The sequence below is a fragment of the Nymphalis io genome, chromosome 27, assembly GCF_905147045.1.
Source record: "Nymphalis io chromosome 27, ilAglIoxx1.1, whole genome shotgun sequence".
Taxonomy (NCBI): Eukaryota; Metazoa; Arthropoda; class Insecta; order Lepidoptera; family Nymphalidae; genus Nymphalis; species Nymphalis io.
The window spans coordinates 6,209,337-6,231,868 of NC_065914.1; the positions used below are offsets into that span (position 1 = coordinate 6,209,337).

At 39.1% G+C, this 22,532-nt stretch overlaps 2 protein-coding genes across 2 annotated transcripts in view; one reads left to right on the forward strand and one right to left on the reverse strand.

Annotated features, from left to right (window-relative positions):
* The window catches only part of LOC126778838 (uncharacterized), a 227,626-nt gene extending 218,491 nt beyond the window's left edge, over positions 1-9,135 (forward strand). Inside the window, exons 6-16 of the mRNA XM_050502538.1 lie at positions 222-334; positions 812-926; positions 1,690-1,817; positions 2,733-2,848; positions 3,423-3,532; positions 4,311-4,447; positions 4,662-4,742; positions 5,242-5,355; positions 5,581-5,688; positions 5,760-5,852; positions 6,017-9,135. Of these exons, the coding sequence (XP_050358495.1) occupies positions 222-334; positions 812-926; positions 1,690-1,817; positions 2,733-2,848; positions 3,423-3,532; positions 4,311-4,447; positions 4,662-4,742; positions 5,242-5,355; positions 5,581-5,688; positions 5,760-5,852; positions 6,017-6,120 (1,219 nt within the window). The 3' untranslated portion in view covers positions 6,121-9,135. The remainder of the gene's footprint in view (positions 1-221; positions 335-811; positions 927-1,689; positions 1,818-2,732; positions 2,849-3,422; positions 3,533-4,310; positions 4,448-4,661; positions 4,743-5,241; positions 5,356-5,580; positions 5,689-5,759; positions 5,853-6,016) is intronic.
* Positions 9,136-14,275: 5,140 nt separating this feature from the next.
* Positions 14,276-22,532, reverse strand: part of LOC126778802 (serine/threonine-protein kinase BRSK2) — a 41,208-nt gene continuing 32,951 nt past the window's right edge. Inside the window, exons 18-24 of the mRNA XM_050502479.1 lie at positions 22,238-22,342; positions 21,416-21,497; positions 18,880-19,011; positions 16,745-16,869; positions 16,156-16,215; positions 15,636-15,720; positions 14,276-14,595 (exon numbers count right to left, since the gene is read on the reverse strand). Of these exons, the coding sequence (XP_050358436.1) occupies positions 14,429-14,595; positions 15,636-15,720; positions 16,156-16,215; positions 16,745-16,869; positions 18,880-19,011; positions 21,416-21,497; positions 22,238-22,342 (756 nt within the window). The 3' untranslated portion in view covers positions 14,276-14,428. The remainder of the gene's footprint in view (positions 14,596-15,635; positions 15,721-16,155; positions 16,216-16,744; positions 16,870-18,879; positions 19,012-21,415; positions 21,498-22,237; positions 22,343-22,532) is intronic.

Sequence of the window (22,532 nt, forward strand, 5' to 3'; positions counted from 1 at the left end):
ATATAATTTACAAAGGAAAAGTAGTATATGTAGTATATCAGTTGTCTGGTTTCCATAATACAAGCTCTGCTTAGTTTGGCATCAGATGGCCGTGTGTGAATAATGTCCCAGGATTTATTTATTTATATAAATCTTCCTTTAATAAATGCTAAGAACATAACAAACTCCAAAAATATCTCTTAGTTTACATGTACATAAACGAATGCCGTTTTTCATTCCAGGGGTTCAGGAGATTGTGCGTATCCACCGTCGCGTGCGGAATCCTGTACGGACGACTCGAGATTGTTGTTGAGATACATGGCCTGTCCCGATGTACCCGGCACGGAGAGCAATGGTAAAAAGACGACAGATCATTTTTCGCTTGTCGTCATCATATTGGGTCAGTTGTTAAGTCCTTGGGTGTGAGCTGCATTGCAAGCCTAGGGCAGATTCCGTTGTAGTCTGTTTTGACAGAACGCGCCCACAGGCCTGATGCATTTGTTTGGAGGGCCTAAAACAAGGAAACCGGTCTTGTAATGCCTCGTCCTTTCAAACTAGAAAGTACCACCAATGGAAGGAGACTAAGACTAGTCGCCTGTCTGATGTCATCCGTTTTAATCACCACCATACGTTTTATCAATGCAATAAGTACTGATGGTATTAATTTTAAAACGTTTGAGTATTGGTAGCACTAATATGCTCTAGCCAAAAAGACACTGCAATTAATTAATTAAGTGCAGTGTCTTTTCGGAATCATGGTGCAAAAATAGAGGTTTTTACTGATGAAGTCTGTCTTAAATGAGGTAATAAATTGTTTTCTCTTAATTTTCAGTGGAAGAGCTGGTGTGTCTTGCTACTTGGAAGGAAGGTTCAACGAGGTACCTCGTGGGTCAGATCTCGCAAGTGCAAAGGAGGAATTCCATTGCCTCGGATGAAGATACGTATAGGTAACATTCGATTTACTTCTCTAGATCCTGACCAGAACTTTCCAACAAAGAAAGTTACTCTTTATTGTGGAGAGGGAAAGGCTTGGTTTTCAGTCGGCACGACTTTTTCCGACATCTTCAATAATAATATATTCATCATTATATTCCAGCCAACTTACGTAAAACATTAATGAATTATACACATAAATCTTCCTCATGAATAATTCCGTCCATCGGTGAAAACCGTACAAAAACCGATTCGTTATATAGATAGAGAGCCTCGTTGGTCTAGTGGCGTGATGTAAAGTGATGTGCCGCAGAACCGGAGGTCCTGGGTTCAATTCCCAGGACTAATAAAAAGTTATTAGGTTTTTCTGTCAGAAAATTCTCAGTAGCAGCCCGGAGTCTGGAAGTTGGAAGTGTGTACACTCCCGTGCCTCGGAAAGCACGTAAAGTCGTTGGTCTTGCGCCTGAACTCTTTCCGGTCGTGTTGGAATGCCGTCCGATCGGATTATGAGAGTTAGGGAAGAGAGAGTGCACCTGTGTTTGCGCACACACTTGTGCACTATAATATCTCCTGCGTAGTTGGCTAATTTCTCTTGAGATTGGCCGCCGTGACCGAAATCGGTTTAGAGGATATTATTATAGATAGAGAGACTGACAGACGCGGCGGTGACACTTTGTTTGGTTTGTTTTATAATAGTGCTTATTATTATGACCTCGTGATGTTTTTCATAGAGTTTTGACGAATATATTAGTATTGTATTATGCATCTAAATTCCAGATGTTTCATCTACAAGGGGCAGCACGGTGACAAAAGCACGTCCTATATAATAGCGCAGTCGGGCGACGCGACTTGCAACGGCCTGTCATCGCCCACTGACGGCAGTCGGACCATGAAACTTACTACGAGTAAGTGGAATTACATTTCTTTATCCCCATTTTCTGGCTCATAGTATATTCACTTGGAGACAATTGGAAAAGATTTAGCAAACGTACGGCCAACTGTTGATCTGACGTTAGCACTTCTTGGGAGTGTTTCAGCTGGTGGTTTTGCTATCCGGACTTTAAAGGTCCCATCGCTGGGCTAAAGCCTCATCTGAGGAGAACCTTTTGGGGTTAAACTACCACGCTACTACAATGCGAGTTACCATGTGGCGTATATCGTCCAACACGCGCAGGATTCCTATATACGAGGTTTTGGTGCGCCGTCAAGCACGAGATTAATATTATTTTTAACACAAATTGTCGAACTCATGAAAATTTGGTCATGATGATGATTATGTAGTGACAGATAGAACCCGTTATCTTCGATTAAGATTCACGTCTTTTAATCACTGAACTATTTCGGCTCACTACTCTAGAATGGTGTGATTTTTATATATATATATTAATTAGTTATGTCAAAATATCCGTGTTATTGTATTACATAATCATATATTTTTAACCCAGGAAGGTGTGATGACTTTGCTGATTGATAAACTTGGTGTTATATGCTTCAGTAACAGCCTGTTAATGTCCCACTGCTGGGCTAAGGCCTCCTCTCCCTTTTTTAAGGAGAAGGTTTACAGCTTATTCCACCACGCTGCTCCAATGCGGGTTGGTGGAGTACACAAGTGGTAGAATTTCAATGAAATTAGTGACATGCAGGTTTCCACCCGATGTTTTCCATCGCCGTCAAGCACGAGATGAATTATAAACACAAATTAAGCACATGAAAATTCAGTGGTGCTTGCCCGGGTTTGAACCCATGATCATCGGTTAAGATTCACACGTTCTAACCACTAGGCCATCTCGGCTCCTTATGCTTAACATTATATATTCCAGGTGACGATGAACATAACCGCTGTCACTTTCCGAGCTGGATCGTGGATCATCATAAATGGTTCAGCCTCGACCATACCCACCAGTACCATTTCACCACCAAGAATGCTACTCTCAAGGTTTGGATTGTGATTTATATATTTTATTTTTTTACTAGTGGTCACCACCTCCCAAAGACATTGGCGTCGTAAGAAACATTCACCATTCCGTACATCGCCAATGCACCACCGACCTTGATAACTAAAGTATTATGTCCCTTGTGCTTGTAGTTTCACTGGCTCGCCCACTGGAAGGGAAAAATCTTTTAAATGATTTGCAATGTAATCATTGCAACGATTTTGAATTATTAATATTTCGTATGTGTGTTGTGTTTAATTGTGGTGGTTGAGTGAGCAAGTGTAAAATAATGTCTCAAGGCATATAACATCTTATTTAACTCGAAAAGTATTTCATAGTTTCAATCTATATACGTGTTGTGTGGATGAATATGAAATTTTGGGTTTTAGGTTTTTGGAGATTTATTTTAAACTGGAAAAAATGGTATTGGACGCCATTATTTATATTATCCATAAAACTAATTACGTGTATCATTCAATTGCACCGTTAACAACGAATAGATTGATCTTGTATTGCCATGCAAGTGAGTGTTGCCACTAAGCATAGCATTATTTTTCTTTTTTTTTTTTGTCACAGATAATGAACACGGATGGTTCATTCGAAGAGAAGCGACTCGTCTGTCACTCTATATTGGAACAGAAGGATAAGAAGCACATTAAACTGGTGGCGCACGTCACTAAGGGATGGTGAGTCGTCTAGTTCTAGAAAAATCGATTATAAGGCCCGCAGAACCCAAATTCTTAAGCTTCAAATCCAGGGTATAGCTAATAAAATATCTTTGGGTTTTTTCTGTCAAGAAATTCTCAGTAGCAGCTTGAAGTTTGGAAGTTGGTAGTGTTGTTAACACTCCCGTGCCTCGGAAAACCCGAGGCCCGAGTTTAAAGAAAATCTTATTATTATAGAACAGCACTCGCTATAGCTAGTAACAGCCTGTGAATGTCCCACTGCTGGGCTAAGGCCTCCTCTCTCTTTTTGAGGAGAAGGTTAGGAGCTTATTCCACCACGCTGCTCCAATGCGGGTTGGTTGAATACGTATGTGGCAGAATTTCAATGAAATTAGACACATGCAGGCTTCCTCACGATGTTTTCCTTCACCGTCAAGCACGAGATGAATTATCACAAATTAGGCACATGGAAATTCCGTGGTGCTTGCCCGGGATTGAACCCACGATCATCGGTTAAGATTCACGCGTTCTCACCACTAGGCCATCTTGGCACACGCTATTTTACATTTTAATACAAAACTATTTTCGTACTAAAGCGAAAATCAATTACTTTTGTTACCTTTTTTCTATTAATTATTTATAATAATTAACACTACACTACAGTACAGTAACAGCCTGTAATTTAAGTTTAAATATTCAAAACGCCTGATGTCATACCAGCTGGCTTTAAATAATTATATAAAAAGCATAATTTTTATCAAAAACTTTTAATGTACAATAAAAAACGTCTCAATTCCAGCATGTCGGGTCACGTCTGCCTCAAGTTCTTCCGGCGCGAAGGGAACATCCTGGAGCTGCAGCAGGGCTCCGAGCTGTGGGAGCAGCCGCAGGACGCGTGTTCGGAGCCCGGGAACCCGCCCTTCGTAACGCTCATCAGTGAGTTATATCGACTGACTCGACGGAAGACGAGTATCGATAAACAAACAACTGTGACCTTGAGTTGAAATGACGTCATTGGTCGAGATATATATAATCTGTGGTGTTCATTATAGATTTGTGATAAAATTTCGTTTTGCTTTGCGTTACGTAATCAATTGGAAATCAAAGAGAATTATGCGATACGTGTGTAAGTGTCGGTGTCGTGTTCCAGCCACGTCGCTGACGCCGCAGCCGTGCCCGCTGGCCGGACGGTACTCCGTGCGCGTCGCGCGGGCCCGCCGCCGCCGGGACGGTACCGTCGCACTCACTTACCTAGTCTGTACACGTCACCGCCACTGCTGACAGCTCTCTGTTTACTGGTACCACCAACTCGACGCTAATAGTACCACCGATTGATATAGAGGTCGGTTAACTTTAATTGACTCTGTCCACAAATTTATACATGAAAAAAAAATGGTGATAATTAATTAGATTGATAATTCAAATAATAAATACAACGATTTTGGTGTAATTGTGGTTTTGTGTGAGTATCGGTACCACCACCTCATCCGTTATAGATAGTAAGTACCACTAATATTTACCATTAATATATTTTGATTTGTCAAATCAAATAAAATCTCTCAGTGAAAATACAGGCATATGAGGTTTTTGATATTATAATCGGTAGCATATTACCATGACAATGTCTAGTGGCAGTGGTGACCATTTACCGTTTGTTAGTATACCATCTTGCTATAGATACAACGAATATAGTTTTACAATATCGCTTACTATCGTGTCGGTGTCCGCAGACGATTCCCAGTCGGCGGCGGCGCCCTGCGCGGGGGCGGAGCCCGACAGCGCGCGCGTGGGCTGCGGCCGCGACCGGGACACCATCGAGCTGCGCTCCGCCTGCGCCTCCACCGGTGAGGCGACCCACACACAAGTAGAAGGAGTAGCCTGTATATATATAGAGGGATTAGAACTCGGGATGTAGTAAAGATATGTCGCACAGTCGACGGTATCTACAGATAAATAATGAAAAAAATATTATTCAATTCACTACATTTGTGTGTATAGTTCCCCGTATCCCTACCTCAGACACTAACAGATGTGTGTGCAGTAGTGTACAGTGTTGTGCCCGCTTGCAGCGTACACGTGCTACGGCAGCTGGCGCGAGGGCGCGCGCGGGTTCGTGGTGGCGGCGCCGCGCGCGCGCCCGCCCGCCGCGCTGTGCCTCGTGTACACCGTGCGCAACGGTACGTCTCGCTCGCACCCGCCGCCGCCGCCCCGCGCGAGAGGGATGCTCATAGTTCCGTTTGTGTCGCAGAGACGGGCGGCGCGGTGTCGCTGTGGCTGAGCGCGCGGCGCGCGTGCGAGCGCGGGGCGCCCCGCCGGGACGCGTACGACCTCAGCGGGAACGGTGCGCCTCCCACTTGCCGGCCGACTCGGCTAGCGAGTGCTATTTCTAGCGAATGAGCTGGGCGGTCAATGTGTTGGGAGGAGGGGGGAGCACTTGACCTCGACTCGGCAGTGGAGCGTTTACGGCGGACGGTGAGCTTTAATCTTATATTTGTTATTTTTCAGGCACGTGCGAGCAGAGCAGCAAATACAATAGCGGCGGGGTGCGAGCGGGACAGTCTGCCCGTTGGCTCGCGGCGCTCGCGGCGCTGTACGTCGCTGCCAGGTGATATGAACGCTGGACGGCCGCCCGCTAGATTCGCTGAATTGTTTGGAGTTCATCGGGGTATTAAGACTGCTTTACAATTGATACCGATCGATAAATAACTAATTATATATATTTTTCATCGTTTTTCCTTAAGAAATATTCATAAACGACAATCGTCTTAGATATTTTTAAATTTTTTTTCATATATATCGCATAGTGATTTAATAATTTGCGATAATATAACTAAAGGATTTGAAAATAATGTAATCTACCGATTTCGTTTAAAGATTTTATCAATTTTATGAAATCGAAAAACCGCCTCCAAGTAATGGTCAACCAACTATATAACATATAGACGATTAAAATCAAATTATGTTCATATTATATTTACATTAAATATCACCTTGAACTACATATACACACATACAAACATTTAATGAACAAAAATCTAAATAACTAATACAAAAAAAAAAAAAACACAAAAACAATAAAACACCTGACTAAGATAAGATTTTATATAGTTTTAGTTACATACAACAACGGAACACAACAATACTAGTTATTGCTGTTTGGCGGTAGAGGATGTGATGTGTGTGTGGTGCCCAGACGTGGTGCACAAAATCCTACCACTGAGTAATTTATTAATAAATGTAATTGTATGTTTGTATCGACAATACATCAATGGAATATTGATTGCTAGTATTTTGGAGGCGGTTTGATAAGCGAATGCTAATTTTGGATTTGATTGACGTTTCAGTAAAGTTGTAAAAATTTTGTGAAATGTAGTACCTAGATCGGTTTTAGAACTTTTTTTTAATTTTTAGTACAGTTTGTGTTTTTCTCTTAGATAATGTATGATATATTTAATATTTATTGATTAATTATTATTAATTATTCAATCGGGTAACCGTTTTTTTTTTTGAGTAAATAAAAATAGAATATTATTTTCTAAATACGTATTTTTACATCTAGCAATATTCAGTTTTCGATTTCGAAATTTTTAAAAAAACCGGTTCAAACTGGTTTGTGAGAATTTAGTTTCATATTATGAAATCGATTAAGACAAATCCGTTATATTTGTTAATTAAAATTAACCCAGACTTGAAAAACCCAGTTTGAACTAGTTTTAATTAAAATTTTTTGTTTATAATTATTATTAAACAAACAGCGCCATCTATGTTTAATATGTGAACTGAACAGTTAGATGTTATTTACTCTTTGAAAACGGTTACAATCGTACTATGGGGTTGTATTCTTTATTCAAATGACAGGGAGATTTGCTCTATGTACAAACAGATGCTGATTAATATATATTTATTTATATACAAGACTATTCCACTTAATTACATATTTTATTTATGAAACATTCAAAATTAATTATTAATGATTATTTAGATTTAAAGGTTAAACTTGATTACTTATCTTAAATCTTCCTGTCATTCGAATTCTACAAGTAAACCAGTGTAAGCAGTTATACGTTTTAATACTCAAGGAATAATGACTATTTTCGAACGAACATCCAACAGCGAACCCCCTTTCAGGTAAATCTATAACTTTTAGGTTAGTCGGGAACTGAACAGAGTTAAAAAGGAAACGAAGCAACGTGATCGTAATGTAAATATAAGATGGTTTAAGAAATGAAAATAAATATGCATTTTTAATGTTACGTATGTATTTTTTGAATTTAGGCATTGTGTCCCTGAAAACAAAAAAAAAAAAAAAAATAATAATAATGGATAATTGTTACCATTTTATACGTTCTGGGACTTATTTATAATGTATATTATTGATAGAAAAAAAAAAACGCTTTTCAAGTATACATTTGTACGTTACGCTATACAGATTAAATAATAAGTCTAAATTATTAAATAGATAGACTAAAATGTAGACGAATTGTGCTCAGCGTTATAAGTTTTAAACGTCCAGTTTTTCATTTTCATTTGCGAACGTTCTTCGTAAAGTGTGAACAAAACGAAACAGTTTATCACGTGACATTATTCTAAATGGAATTATATTTATTCTATAAAAGATTTTCTATTTCTAGTTCACACGTTTCGTGGCATGTTTTCCTTGTGATTGTAATTAATTCAGTACAATTAATACTTAGATACTTTATTTCTTAGATTTATTTTGACGTCAAAATATAAGAAATATTAAAAAACGAATGTTCTTCGTTAGCTTTTTAAAAGACGCTTCACGCGAACGCTATACATAAAATCCTGACCAATAGTAGTTAAAATATAATTGCTCATAAAATAGTGTGAAAAGTTTTATTTGTGATATGAAAATTACTTAAGGATAAAAAAATAATAATAATAATGATATGTAAATATTTACTAGACTCGAGTTCCTGACAGTTTTTCTTTTCCGACTTTTTTGTGATAATTTTTGAATATTCGAAGTTAGTTTGTAAGTAAAGAATTGAATATGTCAATGCTTGCCTACACAGACCTACTAAAAAAAAAGTATATAAAACTTAGCCGAAAATGATATTGTAAATAAATTTAGCCCATAATTTATATACCAATATTTTATAAGTTTAACGCATTTAAAAAAAATACAGGACGAAAGTATTAATTTAAAAAAAAAAATAACCGAAGATAATAAATAACGTTTAATAATTGAATTGTAAAGGAATTCGAACAGCCATTTTTAAATAAAGTGTTGAATGCACAGTATAATAAGATAATTTTCACAACTTAGTAAATAAGGCAGCTTATGTTGTTTCATTTTTATTTATTATTAAAAAAAAAATATTATAAATAAGAGATATTTCACATTGTGAATAATTGCACTGACGTTTTTATGTATTAAAAAAAAAATATGTAATAATCTATGGGAGATGTAATTTGTATAATTTTCGGCCCCAAACTTTTGTTAGCTTAGTCCATTTTGTATAGCTGATAAGCATTTGTTGATATGTTTTCGATTTCGCTTTCTGTTCTCGCGAAGTGGTCACGCCATGGAATACGATTTGTAACTATTACCGTATAAGCCTATTATTATATTTTGATTACTGAAATGTATTTAAAAATCACATTTTGTTTTATTTTACAATTGACCCCATTGTTAATATTGGTGTTCCTGTCAGGTCACTTTGAAGAAGAAATGAATTTACGACAAAAATTTTAGTAATAACTCAAATAATAATCAACTTGTAGTCAACATTGTTAATATTGGTGTTCCTGTCAGGTCACTTTGAAGAAGAAATGAATTTACGACAAAAATTTTAGTTATATCTCAAATAATAATCAACTTGTAGTCAACATTGTTAATATTGGTGTTCCTGACAGGTCACTTTGAAGAAGAAATGAATTTATGACAAAAATTTTAGTCAACTTGTAGTCAACTTTTGCGCTAAATTTCATTTTAAATAACTAAGAACTTAATATGTTTGGTAATACACAGCAGCGCGTTTTTTGAGGCATTTCCTGTCTCGCACAACCGGCTCAGTGGAACTGGCTAGCCGATAGGAATCGGGAACCTCCATTTCCAAGAAAAAACTTAAAAACCTCTCTTAATTCTCTACCTACAATTATTAAATCATTTTATATTAAAGAAACACTTCGTCAAAAGCTTCTTAACACTTAATGTACGTTGAGCGCGTACCCCATGTTGAGCTTTTTTTTAAATAATTTAAGTAGCTGACCCGTGCCCACTTCGTTGGACGGTAAACATTTTTACTTGGGATCGATTGGTCGAACATTAATAAAATTGACTCGCATATTTGATATTTTAAATTATCTCTTAGACTATGCAACCAAAAACATACTGAATAAAACCGAATTTTATCTAAATAAAATTTCCTTGGTGATAAAGCAATTTATTTGGCGTGTTATATATGAAAAAAACCGTCTAATAGAAATATCACTCAATACATTACGACACGGTCGCGGTTCCATGAAGCCGAGATGGCCCTGTGGTAAGAACGCGTGAATCTTAACCGATGATCGTGGGTTCAAACCCGGGCAAGCACCACTGAATTTTCATGTGCTTAATTTGTGATTATAATTCATCTCGTGCTTTACGGTGAAGGAAAACATCGTGAGGAAACCTGCATGTGTCTAATTTCACTGAAGTTCTGCCACATGTGAATTCTACCAACCCGCATTGGAGCAGCGTGGTGGAATAAGCTCCAAACCTTCTCCTCAAAAAGGAGAGGAGGCCTTTAGCCCAGCAGTGGGACATTCACAGGCTGTTACGGTTACGGCGGTTCCATACCTATGTCGTATTATCTCTTTAACCATTTGTCCAAATTATATGCAGTAAAAGGGAAAAGTCTTTTGTTTTAAACACTTGAGACGATAAGTTTACCAATGAACATGATTTAACGATTTAAATTATTTTTTAATATAAAACACTGCTATCGTAAACTTTTTTGTAGAGATTATCAAGCTCTACAACTTTTCTCTAGAACTCAATCATATATGTCTCATCGTTAAGGCAGCGTTCGTAAGCAACGTTTTCGTTCGACCGTTTTTTCTTCGACTTACTTTACTTCGACTTACTTTGTTGATATATAGCCTATGACACTCATAAATAATCTTTCAATTGAAAAAAAAAAAATTCAAAATCGTTTCAGTAGATCCAGAGATTACCCCCTACAACCTCACAAACTACCTCTTTATAATATTATAGATTTAAACGTATAAAACTGTAAGTAGCTAAGCCAAATAATAGAAAACAAAAAATATATATATCAAAATTTTCAGACAAAAAAAAAAAAGTACAATGAAAAAAAAACACAAATAAGTTTTTCATTTTTTTTTTAATATTAAACAATGATCTCTTAAGCAAATACAGTATAGCGCAGCAGATCATAATGTACAAGATCCGGTCTCGAACACAACGCCACATACATACATACACAGATATACACTCGCAGACCGATAAAAATAGCAGTAATTATATATTACAAATTATTTCACGAACACTTCAAAATATATTAATGAGATTTATTGATGTTTACGAATTTATATTTTCGATTAAATATATATATCATAGACAATAAATATAGAACCATAAAGTAATTATGACAATAAAAAAAAATGCGTATCATTGTTTCTGTTTACAGATCGATTATATATCTCCTAAACATCAATTGCAAGACCAGATGAAAACATTTTCGCCCTTAACAATTACCGAGTACAAAATTACACTCTTTGATTAAAATATATTAACCTTTTAACATTCGAATCAAGGCATCCTTTACAAATAATAAAAGCATTGTTTTGAATTTCTTAAAGCCATAGACAATACGGTCTACAATTTTGATAAAAAAAAACTTAACATAATTATGCAACAATAAATATGCCAATAAAGATTTAAAATAATAATAATAAAGAATTATTTATTATTCAAGCCATGACAGATCTGTGTGACAAAACTTAGTTATCTATGTAAAAAAATGTTGCTATTATATAAAAAAAAACGAGAATAGTACTATTTCATTCATCCATTCATTATCAACTTTTATTTATAATTTTAACATTTTCAAGCATTTTACATATTTTCTCTTAATACAAAAAGCATTTATGATATGTGATGAAAGTGTTTAATATTATGAATTTACGATTTATCAAGACAATGGGAATGGTTTACAGGTTTTTTTTTTAAATAAAATAAGCAGACCTATAATTTTGCCGCCAAAAAAAAAAAATATATGGTAACATTAACACTAATAATGTAAAATTTAAATTAAGAATACATTTAGTTATAAATGAAATCATTAATTCGATCAGATAAACATCACAAATTTTGCGGCAAACTCTGCCTTTATAATTCATAACAAAATAATAACTAAGAAAATTTACATATTATTATATTTAAAAAATATACAATAATACGTGTACTATCTAAGGAAATTTTATTAATTAAAAATATTAACATTAAAGTTATGGGCTATATCTGTGTGAAGATGTATTTAGAAAAAAAATTATTTTTTTTTTTTTGCCAAAAACCTGCAAAGGCATGTCGTATTCGTACAAATTCAAGCAAATATAGCCCAGAGCCTGTACATAAAAAAATATTTTTTTTTAACATGATTCTTACAGACAACCATTATTATTTTAATTAATGTGCGCATTCAATCATCCACGCGGTTTACTAATTACATACAATTATCTATATATTATTTACACGGAAACAATTTGCGTTTCATACAAAGTGTAATGTAATGTGCGAATGAATATTGCAACAAATTAAAAATATACCAAAGCAATTTAATAAATATATAAATAAGTATTTTTGAATGAAATTTTTTTTCTTTAGTTGATGCAAATTGTTTTTTTTTTTTTACTATTAATAGGCCAGCGTTTGACCGTTGACTTGCCTGATGTTAAGCATCGACACGGTCTAAGATGTAGCACGCTTGCCTATAAGAAACCTGTCTACTCTGGATTTGAAGACGCCAACATTGTATTATTACTGCTACATTGGTTTATATACTATTTTATATATTTGTTTCATTATAGTCATATCTATAAATAAGACATTTTTGTATTGCCTCACTGAAAAAATATGCTAAGCCAATATTAATAAAACTTACACCTAAGGATGCAGCACGTTTCGGAGTAGATATATAATATTATGTAAGCAGCTGCGCTTCGCAGTTTTAATCGCTTTCAATTTATTAAAGTGCGTGAATTTTATGTTATTTTGATTTATATTTACTTTCACGGATTTCCTCGCGTGTGAGATGTAAGGGAGGTGTTACCCTTATGTATGTATTTTATTTACTATTCTGTTCATCTGACAAAGTGTATGCAAACTGACATTATAACCGATTGAATAGTTAAAGCGTGAAAGCGGAACAAACAAACTCACTTTCGCGTTTATAACATTAGTAAGTTATCAAAAAAAAAAAAAAAAAAATAGCACAGAGTAAAACAATCTATGAAACTTGTTTACTGTCGCAAATTACATTACAATTTGTAGCAAAAACTAACAACATAAACGTAGCCGATTAATTTTAACTCTTACAGCGACAGCGTAAGGTACATAATAGCTTGCTTGCTTTATACAATTCTCATACATTCGTCTAAATTGTATCATGGCTGACAAATTTTAATTCGCCTCGACCTTACAACAATTACTATATTTAAATGACTATCATTGAAATTGTGTATATGATTGAAAAACTATGTGATTTGGACATTGATTTGACTAAATTTAATTGGCTCATAGTACTATTAGTTGATATTTAAATTTCGAACTAGTCGAATATAACGCATGCATATCCGCTTTAATTATTATATATATACAAAATACTTCCGGTACCGCTTCAAACATTCAACAGCGATTTAGACACATTTTTTTTTAATACATTTAAAAAATAACGTTTTTAATCGAATCGATATTTTAATTGCCTTATCCGATATATTCAATTATTTCAAGTAATCGAAAACGCAATCCGGAGACAATTGGGATTATATTTAGAAATGACTAATTTAAAACCTTTTTTGATATTAATATTTTTTATATATGGCAACACTCGTGTCCTTCGGTTGCACTTGTTTTCCAGCTAAAGTGCAAACTATTTACTTACCAACTATCACGTAAGCTAACTTAACGGCAGTAGGACGCGGGTTATTCTTAAATACATTGATAAATTGCAAAAATACTGCATTAATTTGAGGCCCCTAATTAAAATAGCATAAATCAGTACATGCGTTTTATATACTTTTTTTTTTTTTAAATATATGGCCGGTTTCAGTATGTATTTCATTCCAAACACATAAATATAAGCCTACTTATATACTTGTATTATATAAAAAACATTTTACTAAACGCGTCGTTTTTCGTGTCAAAGGTGTTGCTGTATGTAAATTAATCGAACATATAAAGCTGTCATTCAAACAATCAAGTCACTTTTCTTTTTTTTTTTTTTAAATATTTCGTGAGTTAAGTACTTGGTTTTTTGCTAAAGCTATTACATTAAGGATGGATATTTATTTATTGGAAAAGGACGAATCGTGGCAGTATTAGGAAACTTTTTTTTTTGTAAACAAATGAATCATCAATTTTACACAATATATTATAAACAAAATGCCGTTTATATATTTTGTTATGAATAAAAATAATTTAAATGTTTTTGCTAAGGTGCAGAAATTATTTTATTATATATATATGTAGTTTTTTATTTCATTTAACTTTTTTTATTTATTAACCGTTTTTACTACAATTTAGAAAAGATTGATATTATTATTGAAAGGATATTTTTATAAAGACAAAATACTAACAGAAGTTATTATATTAAGTTACATTGATTCAGCACCTTTGGACAACCTTCAACACTACAAAGACGCTTCAACCCCTCAAAATCCAAAATCTCACGCGATGGATGTGGGGGGATCCCGGGAAAAGTCCCGGCGGGACTCCCTGAGGGAGTTGTTTCTCCGGAGTTCGTCTTTGATTGAACTTTCGCGGGATTCGAGTCCTCGACGGGGAGAGGAGGTCGTCTCTCGGCATTCGGACGACGACCGCTTCGTATGAGTACCTGTTTCGAGAATATTAATATAATTAAAATTAACTCATCGAGGAAGGCTCGACAAAAATGTTACACGACATGATATTAACTTTTGTTGACAACTTCGGTTAATTACAGAAACTTTGTCATCATTACGTTTTGACAACACAAACGACACACAGCTGCCAACTTTCTTTTTGCGATGACGCAATTTTAAAGAGCAGTTAAACGACCATTATATGAAGTGTTCATTAAAATGTTATATTTTATAATAAATTAATAATAAACAAACTGATAGACGCATATAAGACTGTTAAAATTGCGGAACACATGATTTGTCAGCTTTCCTTATCTATAAAACTCATTGATGAATGTATTATAAAAAGTATGAGTTCGATTTCGCTATCGTTTTCGTCTATCGTAGTTCAATAACAATGATACACCGCATTTTATCAATTTCCCTGTCCGTACAACAGTCATAACATTTAAACAACAACCATGAGTCGAATTTGACGAGCCGGTTGGCGTGGTCGGTAGATACTTGCCTATTCACGCCGAAGGTTGTGGGTTCGATTCCCACCCAGGACAGACATTTGTGTGCACGAACATGTCTGTTTGTCCTGAGTCCGGGTGTAATTTTCTATATAAGTATGTATTTACAAAAGAAAAGTAGTACATGTAGTATATCAGTTGTCCGGTTTCCATAGCACAAGCTTTGTAAAGGCTTAATTTGGGATCAGATGGCCGTGTGTGAAAAATGTCCCAGGATATTATTATTATTATTATTATTATAATGCGATTCATGGGACAAACGAGTTATTAAAAACTATATAGCAACATCGTCTCAGACAGGCAGAGACTCAGCAATTAATGAACGAACAACATGGATACAAAGAAATACGTCTAATTATCGGCTATCGGAGCCGAGTGCTCCGAGTTGTACATCAAAATACCACACGCTACCTAAGTACCGGGCCGAATGTGACGTGTGTGTGTGTGCGTGCGTGTGTGTGCGTGCGTGTGCATGTGTGCGTGTGTGTGCGTGTGTGTTCGTGTGCGTGCGCACTCACCGGGCAGGTCGCGGCCGCAGCTCATGATCTCGTGGTCGAGGGAGGCGGAGGCTGGGTCGGCGGCGCGCCGGCCGCGCACGCCTTGCTGCAATCCCAAGACTGATTGTATGCGTATTGTGTTGTCCACTTGCGATTACACCGATATTGCTTCGTTATACTCCTAACATCCCCCCCCCCCCTTCTATTGACTGTGATTTAGGGTGGCAATTATTGGCGAAACGATTGAAGTGACTTTAATATGAAATCGTTTGGGTTCTCTTTCCCATTCTTTGTACAGTCTAAATATTTCAATCAATATAATTAATATGTTAATATAATTTACTTAGTTCATTAGTATATTTAGTATATACAAAAAATAAAATCAATTGTCAGAAAGTGACATGCGACTCTGACCGTAATAAACATAACATTACAAGAACACACGCATCAAAATAGTATACAAGTCGATCGTCGACATTTCACGGAAGAATAATTGCCTTACTGAATCGCACTGTTCGTTAAATGTTAAGTTATCACTTACTTTATATCCGCTGGAACCGCTGGTCACTGATGAGCTGGACCCTAAAGCGTGGCTACCATTCTGGAATAAAAACGAAGCCAGTTCAAAACTTGTTGTAGGTACTTGGATTATTTAGTATGTTGAACTATTCATACGCTAGATTCTTTTCATACGCTCGCGTCTTCGCCTTCGTGATAGGGGAAGGGGGGGTCTTTGCAGGGCAGGTATTAAGTACCATATGTCCTCTTCCTTTTAATTTAAACATTTCATTATGATCGGTGGAGTTGTGTTAAGTTTAAGATCTTTCATTCAACTTATAATTCCAAATTCAAATTGATTTTGAACATATAACTATGACATTTCTGACACTAATTGTTTTTTTTTTTATTTCTCGCCGTTAATTTTTTTTTTATATTGCTCTTTCTGCGAACAAGGAAATATCGAAATTGTGCGTAATTTTCGAATACGAGGTTATGAAAATATCTTTTAAATAGTTTAGTGTTAAATGTTTGTTTTTTTCTATGTATAAGATTAATTTCGTAACTAATAACATTTACTATTTTTGTCGTTTATATATGTTTTTTTTTTATTTTATAATTATTAATATCACCTGATCTAATTGGTCGATGGACGTGTGGCTCGTCGGACTCTTGACGGCGTCGAAGACCGACGAGTCGCTGTCGTGGTCGGATTGCTGGTGCGGCGTCTCGGGACTGTCCGGGATCTCCGCGGCTGCTGGGGAGTTTGGTCGACGTTGTAATTGTAGAAAGAAACGTTGGTGTAGGTGTGCGGGGTGCGTGTGGTGCGTGTCGTGTGTAGGCGTGCGCGGTGTGTGCGTGTGTTACCGTGCGGCGCCAGTGCGCGGCGGGCGGGGCGCGGGTCGGGCGGGTGCGTGTGGTGCGTGTCGTGTGTAGGCGTGCGCGGTGTGTGCGTGTGTTACCGTGCGGCGCCAGTGCGCGGCGGGCGGGGCGCGGGTCGGGCGGGTGCGTGTGGTGCGTGTCGTGTGTAGGCGTGCGCGGTGTGTGCGTGTGTTACCGTGCGGCGCCAGTGCGCGGCGGGCGGGGCGCGGGTCGGGCGGGTGCGTGTGGTGCGTGTCGTGTGTAGGCGTGCGCGGTGTGTGCGTGTGTTACCGTGCGGCGCCAGTGCGCGGCGGGCGGGGCGCGGGTCGGGCGGGTGCGTGTGGTGCGTGTCGTGTGTAGGCGTGCGCGGTGTGTGCGTGTGTTACCGTGCGGCGCCAGTGCGCGGCGGGCGGGGCGCGGGTCGGGCGGGTGCGTGTGGTGCGTGTCGTGTGTAGGCGTGCGCGGTGTGTGCGTGTGTTACCGTGCGGCGCCAGTGCGCGGCGGGCGGGGCGCGGGTCGGGCGGGTGCGTGTGGTGCGTGTCGTGTGTAGGCGTGCGCGGTGTGTGCGTGTGTTACCGTGCGGCGCCAGTGCGCGGCGGGCGGGGCGCGGGTCGGGCGGGTGCGTGTGGTGCGTGTCGTGTGTAGGCGTGCGCGGTGTGTGCGTGTGTTACCGTGCGGCGCCAGTGCGCGGCGGGCGGGGCGCGGGTCGGGCGGGTGCGTGTGGTGCGTGTCGTGTGTAGGCGTGCGCGGTGTGTGCGTGTGTTACCGTGCGGCGCCAGTGCGCGGCGGGCGGGGCGCGGGTCGGGCGGGTGCGTGTGGTGCGTGTCGTGTGTAGGCGTGCGCGGTGTGTGCGTGTGTTACCGTGCGGCGCCAGTGCGCGGCGGGCGGGGCGCGGGTCGGGCGGGTGCGTGTGGTGCGTGTCGTGTGTAGGCGTGCGCGGTGTGTGCGTGTGTTACCGTGCGGCGCCAGTGCGCGGCGGGCGGGGCGCGGGTCGGGCGGGTGCGTGTGGTGCGTGTCGTGTGTAGGCGTGCGCGGTGTGTGCGTGTGTTACCGTGCGGCGCCAGTGCGCGGCGGGCGGGGCGCGGGTCGGGCGGGTGCGTGTGGTGCGTGTCGTGTGTAGGCGTGCGCGGTGTGTGCGTGTGTTACCGTGCGGCGCCAGTGCGCGGCGGGCGGGGCGCGGGTCGGGCGGGTGCGTGTGGTGCGTGTCGTGTGTAGGCGTGCGCGGTGTGTGCGTGTGTTACCGTGCGGCGCCAGTGCGCGGCGGGCGGGGCGCGGGTCGGGCGGGTGCGTGTGGTGCGTGTCGTGTGTAGGTGTGCGCGGTGTGTGCGTGTGTTACCGTGCGGCGCCAGTGCGCGGCGGGCGGGGCGCGGGTCGGGCGGGTGCGTGTGGTGCGTGTCGTGTGTAGGTGTGCGCGGTGTGTGCGTGTGTTACCGTGCGGCGCCAGTGCGCGGCGGGCGGGGCGCGGGTCGGGCGGGTGCGTGTGGTGCGTGTCGTGTGTAGGCGTGCGCGGTGTGTGCGTGTGTTACCGTGCGGCGCCAGTGCGCGGCGGGCGGGGCGCGGGTCGGGCGGGTGCGTGTGGTGCGTGTCGTGTGTAGGTGTGCGCGGTGTGTGCGTGTGTTACCGTGCGGCGCCAGTGCGCGGCGGGCGGGGCGCGGGTCGGGCGGGTGCGTGTGGTGCGTGTCGTGTGTAGGCGTGCGCGGTGTGTGCGTGTGTTACCGTGCGGCGCCAGTGCGCGGCGGGCGGGGCGCGGGTCGGGCGGGTGCGTGTGGTGCGTGTCGTGTGTAGGCGTGCGCGGTGTGTGCGTGTGTTACCGTGCGGCGCCAGTGCGCGGCGGGCGGGGCGCGGGTCGGGCGGGTGCGTGTGGTGCGTGTCGTGTGTAGGTGTGCGCGGTGTGTGCGTGTGTTACCGTGCGGCGCCAGTGCGCGGCGGGCGGGGCGCGGGTCGGGCGGGTGCGGCGGCGCCAGTCTGGCGGCGCCGGGCGCGCGACACACCGCTGACTGCACGACCTCGCACACGCGTCGGAAGCGACGGATATTGCCTACAAAAACAGAAACTTGTATTTGATCACGTGTGACAATTGACAGTGCTGAACCGGATGTAACTTATCATCATTCATAACGGTCCATAACATGCATACATTAATCGTCATGGTCTCAACGGGTCACAAGAGACGCAACGTTTTCTTATCGTTTGATCATTTTCCTACATCTGGAGTACCACAGGGTTCTCATCTAGACCCGAACTTGTTCATTGTTTTAATTAATGACATCAAGGATCATATTTTTACCGACGACCAAATTTCTACAAAACAATAAATTTTTAATAACTATTAGTCAATTCGGACTTTTTAAATGCCTTTATTATATGAAATTTAGTAAGAAATAAAACTTGTGACATAATACATTTGTTATGATCTGTAAAACTGTATCTATGCTGCACTATAACGATGCAACACTATTAAATGAGGAGGCCAAAATAGTACATTCCATGTATACACACAAACATATAATATGAATTGAAAAAATTAATTACTATGTAGTTTTTAACTTCTGAACTTATGTTTTTATTTTAAAATATTAAGTAATGAAAGAGATGGAGATGGAACAAAAGAGTCCATCTCTTTTGTTGCACAGAGAAAGATAAATATAATAATGTACGTTCTAGACCATGCATACTACTCGGGGACAAGTTTGTGAACGACAAATACTCTTATTAGGAACGTTTTATTAATACGAAACTGTCTTCAGTGGTATTTGTTGCATTTAATAAAATTATCTTTTGATAAATGTATTATTTTGTATATAATTGTGTATTTTCATAAGAGGTAAGACAGTTTTTTTTTTAAATAATAAAAAATAAAAAAATAAAGTAATACTTAAAATGGAACGCGTTTACTTGTTTGATTTTACTTACAAAGTCTTGTCAAATGTCAATGATATGTCATTGCAGATTCTTGATTGCGTACTGTGTTTGTGTTTTTGCGTTTATCTCAACGGACGGATACAAAAACGATATACAAGGTCCAGTATGATTCTTTCACAACATATTAATAACAATTAAAGAATACTAAAATAATTTAACATAAGGTAGAATAGAATAGAATATGCTTAATTGTACACCAAAAGAGTTACAGAACCATTTTAAACACAAACACAAAAAAAACGAAAACTATTTTGAACAAAAGGCGGTCTTATCGCTAAAAGAGCGATCTCTTCCAGACAACCTTTGGGTGAAGGACATGAAATAAATAAATAAAGCGGTAAGGAGGTGTACTAATCATCTCAATTTTTATTTTTTAAATATATATTAAAAGAATTATTATTATTATTATATTTCTTGAAAGCCTCAATCACAATTGCAAAATAATATACCTATATCTATGCTTGATATATTAAATGAATATTTATTCATACTCTTTTGTTTTAATTTGTGTTTTCCTATAACTAAAAACCACATCAGTTAACTAATAATTCACAAATGGTCGCTATTTTAAAACGCCTTAAGTTTTTTAATAGCAAAATCATCATCAATAAACTTATTGCCAGCGATCTGATTAAAGGTTTAATTAAAATTACGAAACTGTTTACGTCTAGCCTGTTGTACTGCCAAGTTCGTTGAGGTTTTTATTTATAGAAATTGAATGTGCCATTATTCACGAATATAAAATATCAAAACTCATTGGTGTACACTAACTTCGATACATATGCAAACGCCCATACAGAAATTGGACATCTTCTTTCATTCCCTAAATACTAAAAGTTAATAAACGCTAGATGATAGAAATTGATTTTGCGAAATTCAACCCAAAATGCTACGTCATTCCTCAGGAATAATTTTACGCCTAAAGTATGAAAATATGATCAGGCCCGGGCTAGATATCAAAGGCTCTTGGTCATTTTACACGTAAGGGACCTGTCATTTCGGAGCATGATTGAGGCCCCTCGTCATAAATCCGGGACTGAACATGATCCCTTAATAACACTCAACGATCCAGAGAACTATGTCCAGTTGAATCGTTACCATTAAATTGTACTGAAATAGAAAGAAACGATCCAAAAATTCTAACTCTACATTTTAAAAGTCGATACACTATATGTATACTGGCGAACCAAACGTTGGCGCGATTCTCAAGTTTTTCCATATAATAATAAATAATATCCTGGGACATTTTTCACACACGGTCATCTGATCCCAAATTAAGCAGAGCTTGTACTATGAAAACCAGACAACTGATATACTACATATACAACTTTTCTTTTGTAAATACATACTTATATAGATAATTACACTCGGACTCAGGACAAACAGAAATGTTCATGCACACAAATGTCTGTCCTGGGTGGGAATCGAACCCACAACCTTCGGCAGCAAGTATCTATTAACCACGCCAACCGGCTCGTCTCCATTCCATATAAACTAAAAAAATATTCTAAAAAGCTCACCTGATAGTAACGTAAACGTTATAGCATACAAATATTCCTTTCCATTTTCACCTGGAGCTTTGGTTATTGTTGATATATCGACCTGGAAAAGCGATGGAGCGTATTTACTTAAAAAATTCTTTTGTACGTTGACATTTAATTATAGGAAAGGATCAGTTATTACATTATGAATCGAAGCAAAGAAAAGTAGTAAGCAGATGAAATATGAGTCATATTTAATTTTTTACTACATGTAAAGGTATTCAAAGAGTCTATTACTGTTACAGGATAGCATACATACTAAACATAAAAATAATAATGTCCTCCAGACCGATTACGGCCACGGCGGCCAATCTCAAGAGAAGTTAGCCAACTGCGCAGGAGATATTATAGAGCACAAGCGTGTGCGCAAACACAGGTGCACTTTCCATTCCGTAAATATCATAATCCAATGGGACGGCATTCCGAAACGACCGGAAAGAGTTCAGGCGCAGGACCAACGGCTTTACGTGCTTTCCGAGGCATGGGAGTGTACACACTTCCAACTTCCAGACTCCGGGCTGCTACTGAGAAATTTCTGACAGAAAAACCCAATAACTTTTTATTGCCCGACCTGGGAATTGAACCCAGGACCTCCGGGTCTGCGGCCTTACATCAAGCCACTAGACCAACTACAAGTAAATATCATAATCCATTCAAATAAATCTCTAGTTCAATTCATATTAATCGAAATGCTTTAATAAGCACATTTCTTTTCTATTTAAAAACCGAGCAAAAAAAAAATTATAACATATATCAAATGACCTTTGCTTATCAAAGCAAAAAAAAAAATAACACGCTTACCTGAAATCTAACGTGCCTTTGGAACATGGCCGGTGCGTTCGAGCCGCGCTTGTACTCGACTCGAAACGACATCGGACTGAGAACGCTATGAGAGAGCTCCGCTATCTGAAATGCATCATATACACTTTGATGCTGATTTTACTGGTGGTAGGGCTTTGAGCAAGCTCGTCTGGGTAGGTACCACCCACTCATCAGATATTCTATCGCAAAACAGCAGTACTTGGTATTGTTGTGTTCCGGTTTGAAGGGTGAGTGAGCCAGTGTAATTATAGGCACAAGAGACATAACATCTTAG